The sequence below is a fragment of the Palaemon carinicauda genome, chromosome 41 (assembly GCF_036898095.1).
Source record: "Palaemon carinicauda isolate YSFRI2023 chromosome 41, ASM3689809v2, whole genome shotgun sequence".
NCBI lineage: Eukaryota > Metazoa > Arthropoda > Malacostraca > Decapoda > Palaemonidae > Palaemon > Palaemon carinicauda.
The window spans coordinates 49155228-49168181 of NC_090765.1; the positions used below are offsets into that span (position 1 = coordinate 49155228).

The window sequence follows — 12954 nt, forward strand, 5'->3', positions numbered from 1 at the left end:
GACTTCGGCTTGCCCGGGGGCTCGATCCCTTAGTGAGCAGCACTAGAGAGAGGGAGCCCCTGTACCTCACAGGTTCCTAGCATCGCTAGGAACGAGTGGCCTACATAAGTAGTGTGAGGAGGAGAGTGTGACTCGTCCTATGAAGTTGACCTTGAGACCTTCAGATAGGAATTCTAGGATAGGACGTTCCCCATACCACCTCGTCAGGGTATGGGAGACGCAACAGTATTAAGCTTAATACTAGGAGCACAAAGAAGCATGGGTTACCTGCAGAGGTCGAGGTCAGCTATGCGAGGACCAGGATGCTGCTTCCCCAAGAGAGGGGAGAATGAAGAAAGAAGTAAGGGTCAGACATACTCTTTCATTCACACAGACTAAGACCGGGTAACAACGCCCTCAACCTACTGCTACTTGTCCAAAAAGGAGCCTGAGGTTAGACCAGCTGTTGTGCAGCCACCACAGGGCCGATAGAGAACGTATCGAGGCTCCTGTGGGTCACGTCTTGCAGGTAGTGGGCTGTGAAGGTCGTTTGACGCTTCCAGACCCCCGCTTGAAGTACCTGCGTCACAGAGAAGTTTCTCTTGAAGGCCAGGGATGTAGCAATACCCCTGACATCGTGGGCCCGAGGGCGACGTGACGGAGGAGGGTCAGGATTCAGGGCATGGTGGATAACCCTTCGAATCCAAGCAGAGATGGTGTTCCTTGTGACCCTCCTCTTTGTCCTGCCTGTGCTCACAAACAAAGCTCGCACATGAGGACGGACTGCAGCCGTTCTCTTCAAGTAGTACCTCAGACACCTCACTGGGCATAGTAGCAGCTGGTCTGGGTCGTTTGTTACAGAACGGAGACTCGCGATCCTGAAAGAGTCGAACCGAGGATCCGGCACTCCAGGATTCTGAGTCTTGGCCACAAACTCAGGGACGAACCTGAACGTTACCTCCCCCCATCCCCTTGAATGGGCGATGTCGTACGAGAGACCATGAAGTTCACTAACTCGCTTGGCCGAGGCCAAGGCGAGTAGGAAAGCCGTCTTCCAAGACAGGTGGCGATCGGAGGCCTGGCGTAATGGCTCGAAGGGAGGTCTCTTGAGAGACCTGAGAACTCGAACCACGTTCCAAGGAGGGGGTCTCACTTCCGACTGGGGGCAGGTAAGCTCATAGCTACGTATGAGTAAAGAGAGTTCTAGCGATGAAGAAATATCCACGCCCTTCAATCTGAAGGCCAAGCTTAAGGCTGAGCGATAGCCTTTCACTGCCGAGACAGAAAGGCGCATTTCTTCTCGCAGATACACAAGGAAGTCCGCTATTGCTGGAATAGTGGCATCGAGTGGAGAGATACCCCTTCCACGACACCAACCACAAAAGACTCTCCACTTCGCTTGGTAGACTCCCTCAGAGGACCTTCGCAGGTGCCGAGACATTCTCTCCGCAACCTGTTGCGAAAAGCCTCTCTCCGCGAGGAGACGCTGGATAGTCTCCAGGCGTGAAGCCGAAGCGAGGCTACGGCCCTGTGAGGGACACCGGAGTGGGGTTGTCTGAGAAGCTCGTGTCGTGGAGGAAGCTCCCTTGGGAGTTCCGTCAGGAGTTGCAGAAGGTCCGGAAACCATTCCGCGTGATGCCATAGCGGAGCTACTAGAGTCATGGAACAGTTGACCGATAGTCTGGTCCTGTTGAGCACCCTTCTCATCAGACAGAATGGTGGGAAGGCGTACACGTCGATGTTGTCCCACCGTTGCTGGAAAGCATCTTGCCAGAGTGCCTTGGGGTCCGGGACTGGTGAGCAGTACAGGGGCAGCTTGAAGTTCAAGGCTGTCGCGAACAAGTCCACCGTCGGGGAACCCCACAAAGTCAGGACTTTGTTGGCTATCTGAGGATCCAAAGACCACTCGGTACTCACTATCTGCGAAGCCCTGCTCAGACTGTCGGCGAGCACATTCCTCTTGCCAGGAATGAAGCGAGCTGATAGTGTTATCGAGTGGGTTTCGGTCCACCTCAGAGTCTCTACTGCAAGATGGGATAGCTGTTGCGAAAAAGTGCCTCCCTGCTTGTTGATATAAGCCACTACCGTGGTGTTGTCGCTCATCACCACCACGGAGTGACCCGCCAGGAACCGTTGGAACTGTTGAAGGGCCAGAAAGACGGCCTTCAATTCTAGCAGGTTGATGTGTAGGCACTTTTCTGATTCTGACCAAAGGCCTGAGGCCCTCTGGTTCAGAACGTGCGCCCCCCACCCTTCTTTTGACGCGTCCGAAAACAGAGTCAATTCCGGGGGAAGGACGAGAAGACTCACTCCCTTTCGCAGGTTCTCGTCGGCCAGCCACCACCGCAAGTCCGTCTGTTCCAGAGACCCCATTGGGATCAGAGTGTCCGGGGAATCGGATCCTTGATTCCACCGGGACTTGAGCCGCCATTGAAGGGATCTCATCCTGAGGCGGCTGTTTGGAACCAGACGGGCCAGGGAGGATAGGTGGCCCAAGAGACGCAACCACGATTGGGCGGGGAGTTCTTTTCGCCTGAGGAAAGGTTCCGCCACCCTCCTCAGCCTTGCTATCCGGTCGTCTGATGGAAAGGCTTTGTGGAGATTGGTGTCTATTAGCATGCCTAGATAAACCAGTCGTTGGGACGGCTGCAGAGAGGACTTCTCGAGGTTTACCACGATCCCCAGATCCTGGCAAAGATCTAGAAGCCTGTCTCGGTGTCGAAGAAGGGTCGACTCCGAGTCTGCTAGGATCAGCCAATCGTCTAGGTAACGAAGGAGACGAATGCCGTTCCTGTGCGCCCAAGTCGAAATCAGGGTGAACACTCTGGTGAACACCTGAGGAGCTGTGGAGAGACCGAAACACAGCACCTTGAACTGGTAGATCTTGTTGTCTAGGCAGAATCTCAGGTACTTCCTGGAAGACGGATGGATTGGGATCTGGAAGTACGCATCCTTTAGATCCAGTGTACACATGAAGTCTTGTGGTCTCACCGTAAGTCTGACTGTGTCTGCTGTCTCCATGCTGAACCGGGTTTGTTTGACAAACCTGTTCAGAGCCGAGAGATCGATGACGGGTCTCCAGTCTCCAGTAGCCTTCTTTACAAGAAAGAGTCGACTGAAGAAGCCTGGAGAGCCGTCCACGACCTCCTGGAGAGCACCCTTCTCGAACATGGTCTTGACTTCGGCCTGAAGGGCCAGCCCCTTTGCCGATCCCATGGCATAGGAGCTCAACGACACTGGATTCGCTGTCAGGGGAGGTTGAGATGACGTGAACGGGACGCGATAACCTTGGCCGATCACCGAGATCGTCCAAGCATCGGCCCCGAGATGCCACCTGCGGACGCAACGCTGAAGGCATCCCCCCACAGGTGGACACGCAGGGGGACTGCCACCCCTAGGGCTTGCGGCCGCGGCCGCCACCCCTAGAAGTCTTGCCTCCCCTGGAGGACTTACCACCCCTCTTGACCTTGGCTGGAAAGGGCTGGGGCTTAGACACCACTTTCTTAGCTGCCGGTGCCTGTTTTGGAGCCTTACGAGGCTGTTGCTGCTATTGTGGCGGGGCTGGAGGCTTATAGGGCCGAGTTGTAAGGGCCCTGTGGAGGAGGGAGTCCGTGCTGGATTTCCTCCACCTCTCAGCCGTTCGCTCCAAGTCTTGAGGCTCAAACAGGCTCTCCCCCAGGAGGGAGGCATGTCGGAGCCTACACACATCTACGGCGGGGACCTTCGGATGGAATCTCTCGGACACAGCATCGCGACGCTTCAACACCGAGTTGGCCCACAGGGTGGTAACCTGGTGCGCCAAGAACTCGATGGAGCGGGTGCCCGAGAGCAAGAAGGTCTCTAGGGCCTTCCTATTGGTCTCCTTGGACAAGTCCTCAGATCGCAATAGGATGCCCAGAGATCCTAACCAGAAGTCCAGCCACGAAGTGGCCTGCATGGCACACTTAGCGACCTTCTCGTGGTTAAGGATCTCTGCCGCCGAGAACGACACCTGCCGGGCAGAGAGTTTCTCCAAGGGAACTCCCTTCGCCAGCTCCTCCACAGAGTGATGGAGCGGAAGAGCGAGGTTGTGCTCACCCAGGATCTCGAAATACCTCCTCTGCTGAAGGCGAGGAGGAGGGATGAGTTTGTTCCCGGCAGTGGAACGACTGGAGGAGGCAAGAAGTGCGAGCTGAGCATTGGCCCTAGCTCTGGCACTCTTCAGCCCCCGAGACCAGGGCAGAGCTGCACTGGTCTTAGGGGCCTTCCGAACGTCGAACACTTCATCCAGAATTGTGTCTTTGCCTTCACGGGGGGGGATGACTGGATCCGTAAGACTGTTAAGTTGCCTTATCAGGCTTAGGACCTGCCAGAAGGCATGTTCGGACTCTTGCTGTTCTCCTCCCTGCGGGCTGGCAGCTAAGTCTCCTGCCCCAGGAATCTCTTCCTGGGGTGATACGTGGACATTCCCCTGGGTAGTCATGGGTTCCTGTCGAATCCTTGCAGAGGATTTAGGGATGGTCTTGGAATCCTTGGGCTCCCTCCTAGGAGGGATACAGGATCCCAACAACGAGGTTCGAGGGGCCCCTTCCTCACGAGACAATTCTCCTGCCTGAAGCGAAGTCTCCCCCCCTGGTGCCGGGGGGAAGACTACCGGTCCACTGGACTCACCTGAGGACGGAAAGGCCTCGTCCACGGGAGAAGGAGAGAGTACTCGTGCAGGAGAGGGGACCCTCGAGACCGACCTCTTGGGAACCAACTTCGCCCTGGGGGAAGTCACCACGAAGTCCACTCCTCTCTTTCTCTTCAGCGTAGGAGAGACAGCCGCTGGTTTGTTACCCTGGCCGGCGAGTGCTGGTTTCATAACCCTCACTAACGCCCGTGCCAGCGGACCAAACCAAGTCTGCTGCTCAAAGGACACAGAGTCCGAAATCCTCGCTAAGGTGAAAGGGATCGGGCGATCCTTTGGAGTGGACACGACGGTACCTGCCTGAAAAGAAGGTGGGGAAGAATGCTGTAATGACCTGTCCTCGTCCTGCAATACCAACCTGTGCTTGGATGGAGGTGATCCCGAGTGCCGTCTAGGAGCACGCGTCCCTGCTGCTACCACCGGCTGTGGAATTCGCCGCGAACTATGGTCGCGCGAGGGTGAACGGTCGCGCAAAGGCGAATGGTTGCGCGGGTGATCGCGCGGGCGCACAGGCGAGCGGTCGCGCGGTCGCGCGGGCGCGCAGGCGAGCGGTCGCGCAGGCGCGCAGGCGAGCGATCGCGCGGGCGCGCAGGCGAGCGATCACGCGGGCGCGCAGGCGAGTGGGCGTGAGGGTGGGCAGGTAAATGAACACGTGTCCGAGGCGACGAACGCAAGCGATGGCACGACGGCGAGGGATCGTGCTGCCGCGTAGGTGAAGAAGATCGCTGGCGATAATGATCACGTGATGGTAAGCGATGGCGAGCAGCATGTGAAGGTGAATGATTGCGCGCAAGAGGGCGGTCGTTCAGGGTTGCGCGATGAGGAGCAGCATGCGTAAGCGGGCGATCGTTCAGGGTTGTGCGATGGCGAGCAGCATGCGCAGGTGAATGATCGCGTGAAAGGGTGCGATGGTGATCAGCATCCGCAGGAAGGCGATCGTTCAGGGTTGTGCGATGAGGAGCAGCATGCGTAAGCAGGCGATCGTGCAGGGTTGTGCGATGGCGAGCAGCATGCGCAGGTGAATGATCGCGTGAAAGGGTGCGATGGTGATCAGCATCCGCAGGAGGGCGATCGTTCAGGGTATTGCGATGAGGAGCAGCATGCGAAAGCGGGCGATCGTGCAGGGTTGTGCGATGGCGAGCAGCATGCGTAAGCGGGCGATCGTGCAGGGTTGTGCGATGGTGATCAGCATCCGCAGGAGGGCGATCGTTCAGGGTATTGCGATGAGGAGCAGCATGCGTAAGCGGGCGATCATGCAGGTTCGTGCGATGGCGGGCAGCATGTGAAGGTGATCGCTGGCGAACTGGTGATCGCTGGCGAGCTGGTGATCGCTGGCGAGCTGGTGATCGCTGGCGAGCTGGTGATCGCTGGCGAGCAGAAGGTCGACGCGTGTCCTGTGAGAGGATAGGTTCACGAGCAGGAACGGGAAGATCGCTGGCGCGTTGGCGAACATGTGTTTCTGACACACGCGCAGCACGATGTTGCGTAGCCACAGGACCAGGTGGATGGTGAGCAGGGAGTTCAGCAGGAACTAAAGGGTGGTCAGAGACCGCAGGGCGATGGTCCTCAAATGAGCGCTGACGCTCGGAAGAGAGCTGACGAGCAGGAGAGCGCTGGCGAGGGGGGCGAACCTCAGGAGAGAGCCGACGAGCAGGTGAGCGTCGGCGAGCAGTAGAGTCTTGGCGAGCAGGAGATCGTCGACGAGCAGGAGATCGCTGGCGAGCAGGAGAGCGCTTGTGCGCTGGCCCTGCTCGCGTAAGGGAAGAATCCCTTAGCCCCGAAGGGACCGTTGCCCGTCGGGTGACGAGTTCTCCAGAAGGCGAAGATCCGGCAGGAGATGGAGAGCGGTCCGCAGAGAGGTTCAAGGAGGGCGGAGTAGTCGGTTGAGGCTGACGAGGAGAGTCCCCCCCGGAGGACGAAGACCCAAAAAGGCGCCTCTTAGTCCCCCTGTAAGGGGAAGGGAGGCCCTTGTGGCGTAGAGGGCGGTGAGCCTTACGGCGGAGGCGGCCTCGGGGGAGATCGTCGGGACCATCGGTCCTCCGAAGGGGAGTCTCCTTCAAAACACTTCCCTCAGAAGGAAGCTGGGCAGCAGTCGAGACCGAAGGACTCACTTCCCCCTTCGAAGGATGCACGGAAGGAGGAGGAGAGCCTAGAGCACCATCACCAGCAACAGCACCTGCGTCGGAAGGCCCAGCCACGTCGGAGGCCTCTGTCACCACGACGTCGACAATAGACAGAGGGTCTACCTCCGCTACCACCGGCGACTGTTTAACAGCGGCCCCCAACGAGACAAGGTCAATAAGAGCGACCCTGGAGGGCAAGCCCTTAAGCCCCAGGGACGACCAAATCTGCAACAGATCATCACTGGATAAAGTATTATTATCAATAACCTCCCCCGGAGGAGGAGGGGGAACCGCCTCGCTATGGGAGGCGACGCCCTCTCCCCCCACCGAAGGTAGGGAAACAGAACAAGGGCCTGCGCTCCCACTCGGACGACTCTCCTTAGGAGGCGGACGAGGGGGAGCTTCGGAGGAGGTTTGGGCGGCGGAAGAAGAGTCCCGAGAACCTTCCTCCTTCAAGGCTAACCCCGGAGGAGAACGGTCTCTCTTGGACTTCTTCTTACGCCGACGGCCAAACCTCTCCCACTGGGAGGCAGACCACTCCCTGCACTCACGGCACATGTTATCCTGGTCGCACCGTCGGCCCCGACATTGAGGGCAGAGGGTGTGAGGATCCGTAATCACGTCCGACATGAAAGTCCCACAAGGACGGCCGGCAACTCCAGGGCATGTCCGCATATTAAATAAAAGAAAATAACTGAAGGTCAACTTCCAACCAATCACACAAGCTGTAAAGAAAAAGAAGAAAATTAAAGGCTGTCACGAAGGCGATGAACAGACACGTCTGATCACCGCCGAGCCAAAAGTGAAGTGAAGCAAGTCACCGGTGTGTGGAGGGGGGAGGGGTAGCAAGCTACCCTTCCCCACCCCCCGCTAACTAGCGCGGGGGTAATTAACCCTCGTTAAAAACTATTGGCTCGTCATTTCAGCTGCGCTAAAAGTAAACCCTTTGTAAATAGCGTGGTTTGTATTTCGGTTACGGAACAAAATGAAATTCAAAATTACTGTACTATATTCTAATAGTCTTAGTATCTAACATATTCACATTAAACTTAATTTGTACTTTTGCATACAAACACTCATGTTAGACGATATCTCAAGGGTAGACAAATAAGATAAAAAAAAAACAATCTAAAAAAGTCATCGCTAAGCTTGAAATAGCTAACTGCAGGATTTTTAAGGCAATATCCAAGGCACTGTGACCAAGATATAAAGCACTATGACAAAAATCAAGAAATAATGAGTGAAAAGATGGGTGGTACAAAATCTGCTACAATGTAATTTTAAATTAAAATGTTACCATGAAAAAAACTCGCTAAGATTATAGAAACAAAGATTTAAATCAGTGCAAAATATTGCTTATGCTCACTCGAGTACCACTTCATTCTAAAATAAATTGGTTGCCTGAAATTGTATGCAAATACAATGCCTGTTTCAAACCAATTCTGTTACCTATTCTACTAAACTGAAAATGATCAAGGAAGAACAATATCTCTCTACGAGGTGAAACCAATAGATTCTTATGAGATTTGTCATAAATGTAAAGGTCACTTGAGCCTCATAAATATGATCACATATAGCAATAATTATCCAGGAATAAAAAAACAATTGTCAATACTGATGTATCCATAAATCAACATTGAAAGCTAATAGAAATTATTTCAGTTGACAATTATACCATACCTGAACCACATATAGTGTCATTATTATCAGCTGTACATGCAAGTCCTGCTGACTCTATCACTGGGTTCCCAGCTCTGAAAATTATAAACAAATAAAATTCAATCAAATATAAGACTAAGTGAATACAGTGTTAGTATGAATGTTTCCTTGCCACTTAATGTCATTTTGCTAATAAAGAATTAAAACTCCCAAATTCCCAGAATACCAAGTTGTCAAGAACCAAACATTATATTTATAAACCAACTAAAATTAACATCATATTAGGTAGAAGGTTTATCAGAAAAGTAAATAAATTAATTCAGTTCCTTTAGAATGAATAAAAATCAGTACACCATTCAAATCCTTGAATTATACTAAAACTGCAAACCATGATTCAATTGGCTGGTCTGTTGAATTTCCAAAGTTAAAAGCTTACTCTGTACGGTGTTCTATAAACTAGAGCTTACAACACCAACCAAAATATAAAAATCTTAGGCAAATGAATTACATTAGAAATCCAATCATTCAAAAGAAAACAACAGTATAAAATTTCTTAAAAAATATTTCAGCACTTATCAAAGCAAATGTGATTAAAATGTATATACCAAAGCAGATAATTAACAAAACTAATAAAACTTCATTGACACAACTTCGTGGGGTCAAAGGATGCAAAAAATACAGATGGAGAAATACTGAAATGAGTAGTAATGAAGTTGCTACCTTTTAAGCAACAAAACAAGAAATAAATCCAGGGAATTTAGTGAGAGATATCACATAATGCATGGTTAATGACATGATATATTCAAATTTATGGTATAGATTTTCAGAAGAAACCATCTCAAGGTGGTATATTTGAACATAAAAGTTTCTCATATGAAGGCTACCTGACCTCGCACTAAAATCTGATGTTTCCAGCTACACTTTTCAAGTCAAGTCTTACCTGTCCGATATCTTCCACTCGTATGTCATAACATCTGAGCAATCAAGTATGCATTTTCCTCTTAATGCAAGTCGTGAAGATGGACTGACAAGCATTGCTCCTTGATAGGGATAACACAGATCAGCATCAGCGCAACTGAAATTTAGGGGATATCAATTTCATACATGAATATACACATAATGAAAAAATAAGCGTAATATTGACAAGTTTACTTGCTTGAATATTGATTATAAATGTAAATCAAACAACAATCTACATCAGCACAATGCACAGTATAGTATAATAAAGAAATACTTAAATTTCAATAGACTACAAAAAGAAGGAAACAAATTAAAAAAATCAAAATTAAAAAAAGATACCTAGTGTATAATATAGGCCTACATAGCATGTTAACAATACACAAATCTTCTTTCATTTTATACATGGGGTACCTATACTGTCTTTATGTACACATAAACTAAAGTACTTGCCACAAGACTGAATATCTATACTTTACTCTTATGGTACTTTATTGGATTTGTGAAGCTGGGATATTCACCCTGGCAGTTGGGCTGGTGATGCCATTCAGTGCTTTATTGTGGGACATTTTGTTAAATTCTGGCCTGATTACAGCACTTGTTTCTATTTTTCCCTTTTTATAAAAAAATATTCTTGCTTTGATTTCTTGAATTAGATAAGGAATTTGCCTTTGAAAATTCAGTCATAATTCAATATGCAGGGACATAGCGTCATTTTGGGTGGGGGGCTAAAGTTTGAGAAGTCACTGACGACGGGGGGTCGGGGGCCTCCCACTATTTTTTTTCTTTTCTACAAGGAAACACCCTTTGATGCGATTTTCTGGCATTTGACAGCTGAGTCTAGCAACCACATAAGCATATTCTTTGGGCAATTTTTATGTGACCAATTATAATATGTATAAAATGACTCTTAAAACAGTGGTAGGCATACTTGATGACTTTACCAAAAACATACTAACGGTGTTGATTCTTTGCTATATATATCACCATCTCCTACGCCTATTGACGCAAAGGGACTCTGTTAGATTTTGCCAGTCTTCTCTATCTTGAGCTTTTAATTCAATACTTCTCCATTCATCATCTCCTACTTTGTGCTTAATAGTCCTCATCCATGTAGGCCTGGGTCTTCCAACTCCTCTAGTGCCTTGTGGAGCCCAACTGAATGTTTGGTGAACTAATCTCTCTCTGGGAGTGCAAAGAGTATGCCCAAGCCATCTCTATCTACCCCTCATGATCTCATCAACACATGGCACTCGAGTAATCTCTCATAGTTTCATTTCTAATCCTGTCCTGCCAATTAACTCCCAATATCCTTCTGAGGGCTTTGTTCTTAAATCTACTAAATCTATTGGAGATTGTTTCATTGTAATACCATGACTCATGTCCATAGAGTAACACCGATCTCACTAAACAGATATATAGTCTGACCTTTATATGTAATTTCAGCGATTTAATTTCCAAATTTTATTTAACCTAGTCATTGTCTGATTTGCTTTTCAATCTTTCACTAAACTAATTCCAAACACCCTGTATTGGAGATCATAATTCCTAAATACTTAAATGATTCTACCTGATTAATCCTTTCTCCTTCCAATGATATTTCATCTTCCATTGCACACTTTGTTCTCATCATCTCTCTTTCTTCTATTCATATTCAGCCCAACCTCGTGTGATATTTCACGCGATTTGGTAAGCAAGCGTTACAAATCCTGTGGTGTTCTACTAAAAAGGACAGCATCATCAGCATACTATAGGTATGCTAAATTCGTATCACCAATCCAGTCCAATCCTTTTCCACCAGCTCTGACTGTTCTACGCATTACAAAATCCATGAGGAGGACAAACAACATAGGTGACAACACATTCCCTTGAAATACTCCGCTGTTCACTGGAAATTTATTTGATAAAACTCCATTAACATTAACTTTGCACTTGCTATGCCCATGAACAGACTTAATCAAATTTACATATTTATGATGAATTCCATAATAATGGAAAACTTCATAAAACTGGCAGGTGCACACTATCAAAGGCTTTTTCATAGTCCACAAATGCCATCAAAAGGGGATTTCTATATGCAATGCATTGCTGTATATGTCTCAAAATGAAAATTTGGTCAGTGCAACTTTTACCTTTAACAAATCCTGCTTGTTCATCTCTCAGCTTTTCATCAATCTTTCTCTCCAGTCTGTTTAGAATAAGCATACTATATATTTTCATAACTGATGTAAGTGTTATGCCTCTGTAATTATTGCAATCAGTCAGGTCTCCTTTTTTGCTATTTTCACCAACACTCCTAACTCCCATTCATCAGGTAAGTAGTCTGGGAGTCACTTCATTTTCACCCAGTACCCTCTCGGAAGTTACTCCATTGTATGCAGGGGCTTTCTATCTATTTAGTTTTTAGGATAGCTTCGACTTCAAACACACTGAATTCATTCATGAGCACATCAAAGTCTTCATCAACTTCAGGTATATCAATTAAATTATTCCCTTCATATCTCTTATTCATAACCTCACTAAAGTGTTCCATCCAACGTTGTCTTTCTTCATTTTCTCTTGCTATAACAGAGCCATCTCTCTTTTTCATTTCAGTAATAATTCTATTAGCAATTCTTACACCGTACCCACTTCCTGAATTCATAGCTTTGTCAGCTTTATTGTCTAAATATTCTCTCCAGTCCTTCCAGGCTTTTCTTTTGACCTCAATATCAATACTGGAATACTTAGCATGCTCTACCTTGTAATTTCACCACTTCCTCAAAAACTTTTTACAATAAATTTCTGTCTTTGTCTCCTTTTTATAGTAGCCCAAGTATCATTTGATATCCATGACTTTCTCCTTGAAACTGCGTGTCCCAAAACTTCACTAACAACTGACTGATATATGTTCTTAATATCACACAATTCTTCATTAATTATCTGTTCTTTGTTTCTTGAAGTCTCTAAGACTGCAAATCGATTCCTACATTCAATTGCAAATGTTTCTCTGTGCTCTTCTTCTAAAAGCTTAGTTGTATCAAACCTAGTTACTCTATCTATCTTTCTGTTGGGTGCTTTCAGTTTTAATTTCAGTGTGGCAACGAGAGGCTGGTGATCACTACCAATATCTGCACCTCTATAGCTTCTTACATTTCTCAGTCCTCCTTCTCTCCTTATTAATGGCAATGTGATCTATCTGATTTTTGCAATTGCCCCATGGTGAAGTCCATGTATACAGTACTTGTGAATGTTCTTGTGTTGAAAAACAGTACCTCCAATGACAAGATTGTTTGCTTAACAGAAACATAAAATGTGTTCCATTTTCATTTGCAACTTTGCCAAGACCCGTGACACTCATCACATTCTCTATCCCTTGATTAATTCTTCCAACTTTAGCATTGAAGTCGCCAATCACACTTTTCATATCTCTCTCTGGGATCTCATCTATTACACTTTGCTATTCTTCATAGTATTCATCTTTCCTTTCTTCGGGGGGAATCATTTGTTGGGGTATAGCAAACTATAATACTCATATTGCACTGCTTTGATCTGAACTTTGCAGTAACAATATACTATTTACAGCTC

General features: G+C 48.2%; 1 protein-coding gene across 1 annotated transcript in view; it reads right to left on the reverse strand.

Annotated features, from left to right (window-relative positions):
• Window positions 1-12954, reverse strand: part of LOC137632419 (uncharacterized) — a 342058-nt gene that overhangs the window by 185954 nt on the left and 143150 nt on the right. The window contains 2 exon segments of the mRNA XM_068364351.1: window positions 8452-8525; window positions 9371-9505. Coding sequence (XP_068220452.1) covers window positions 8452-8525; window positions 9371-9505 — 209 coding nt within the window.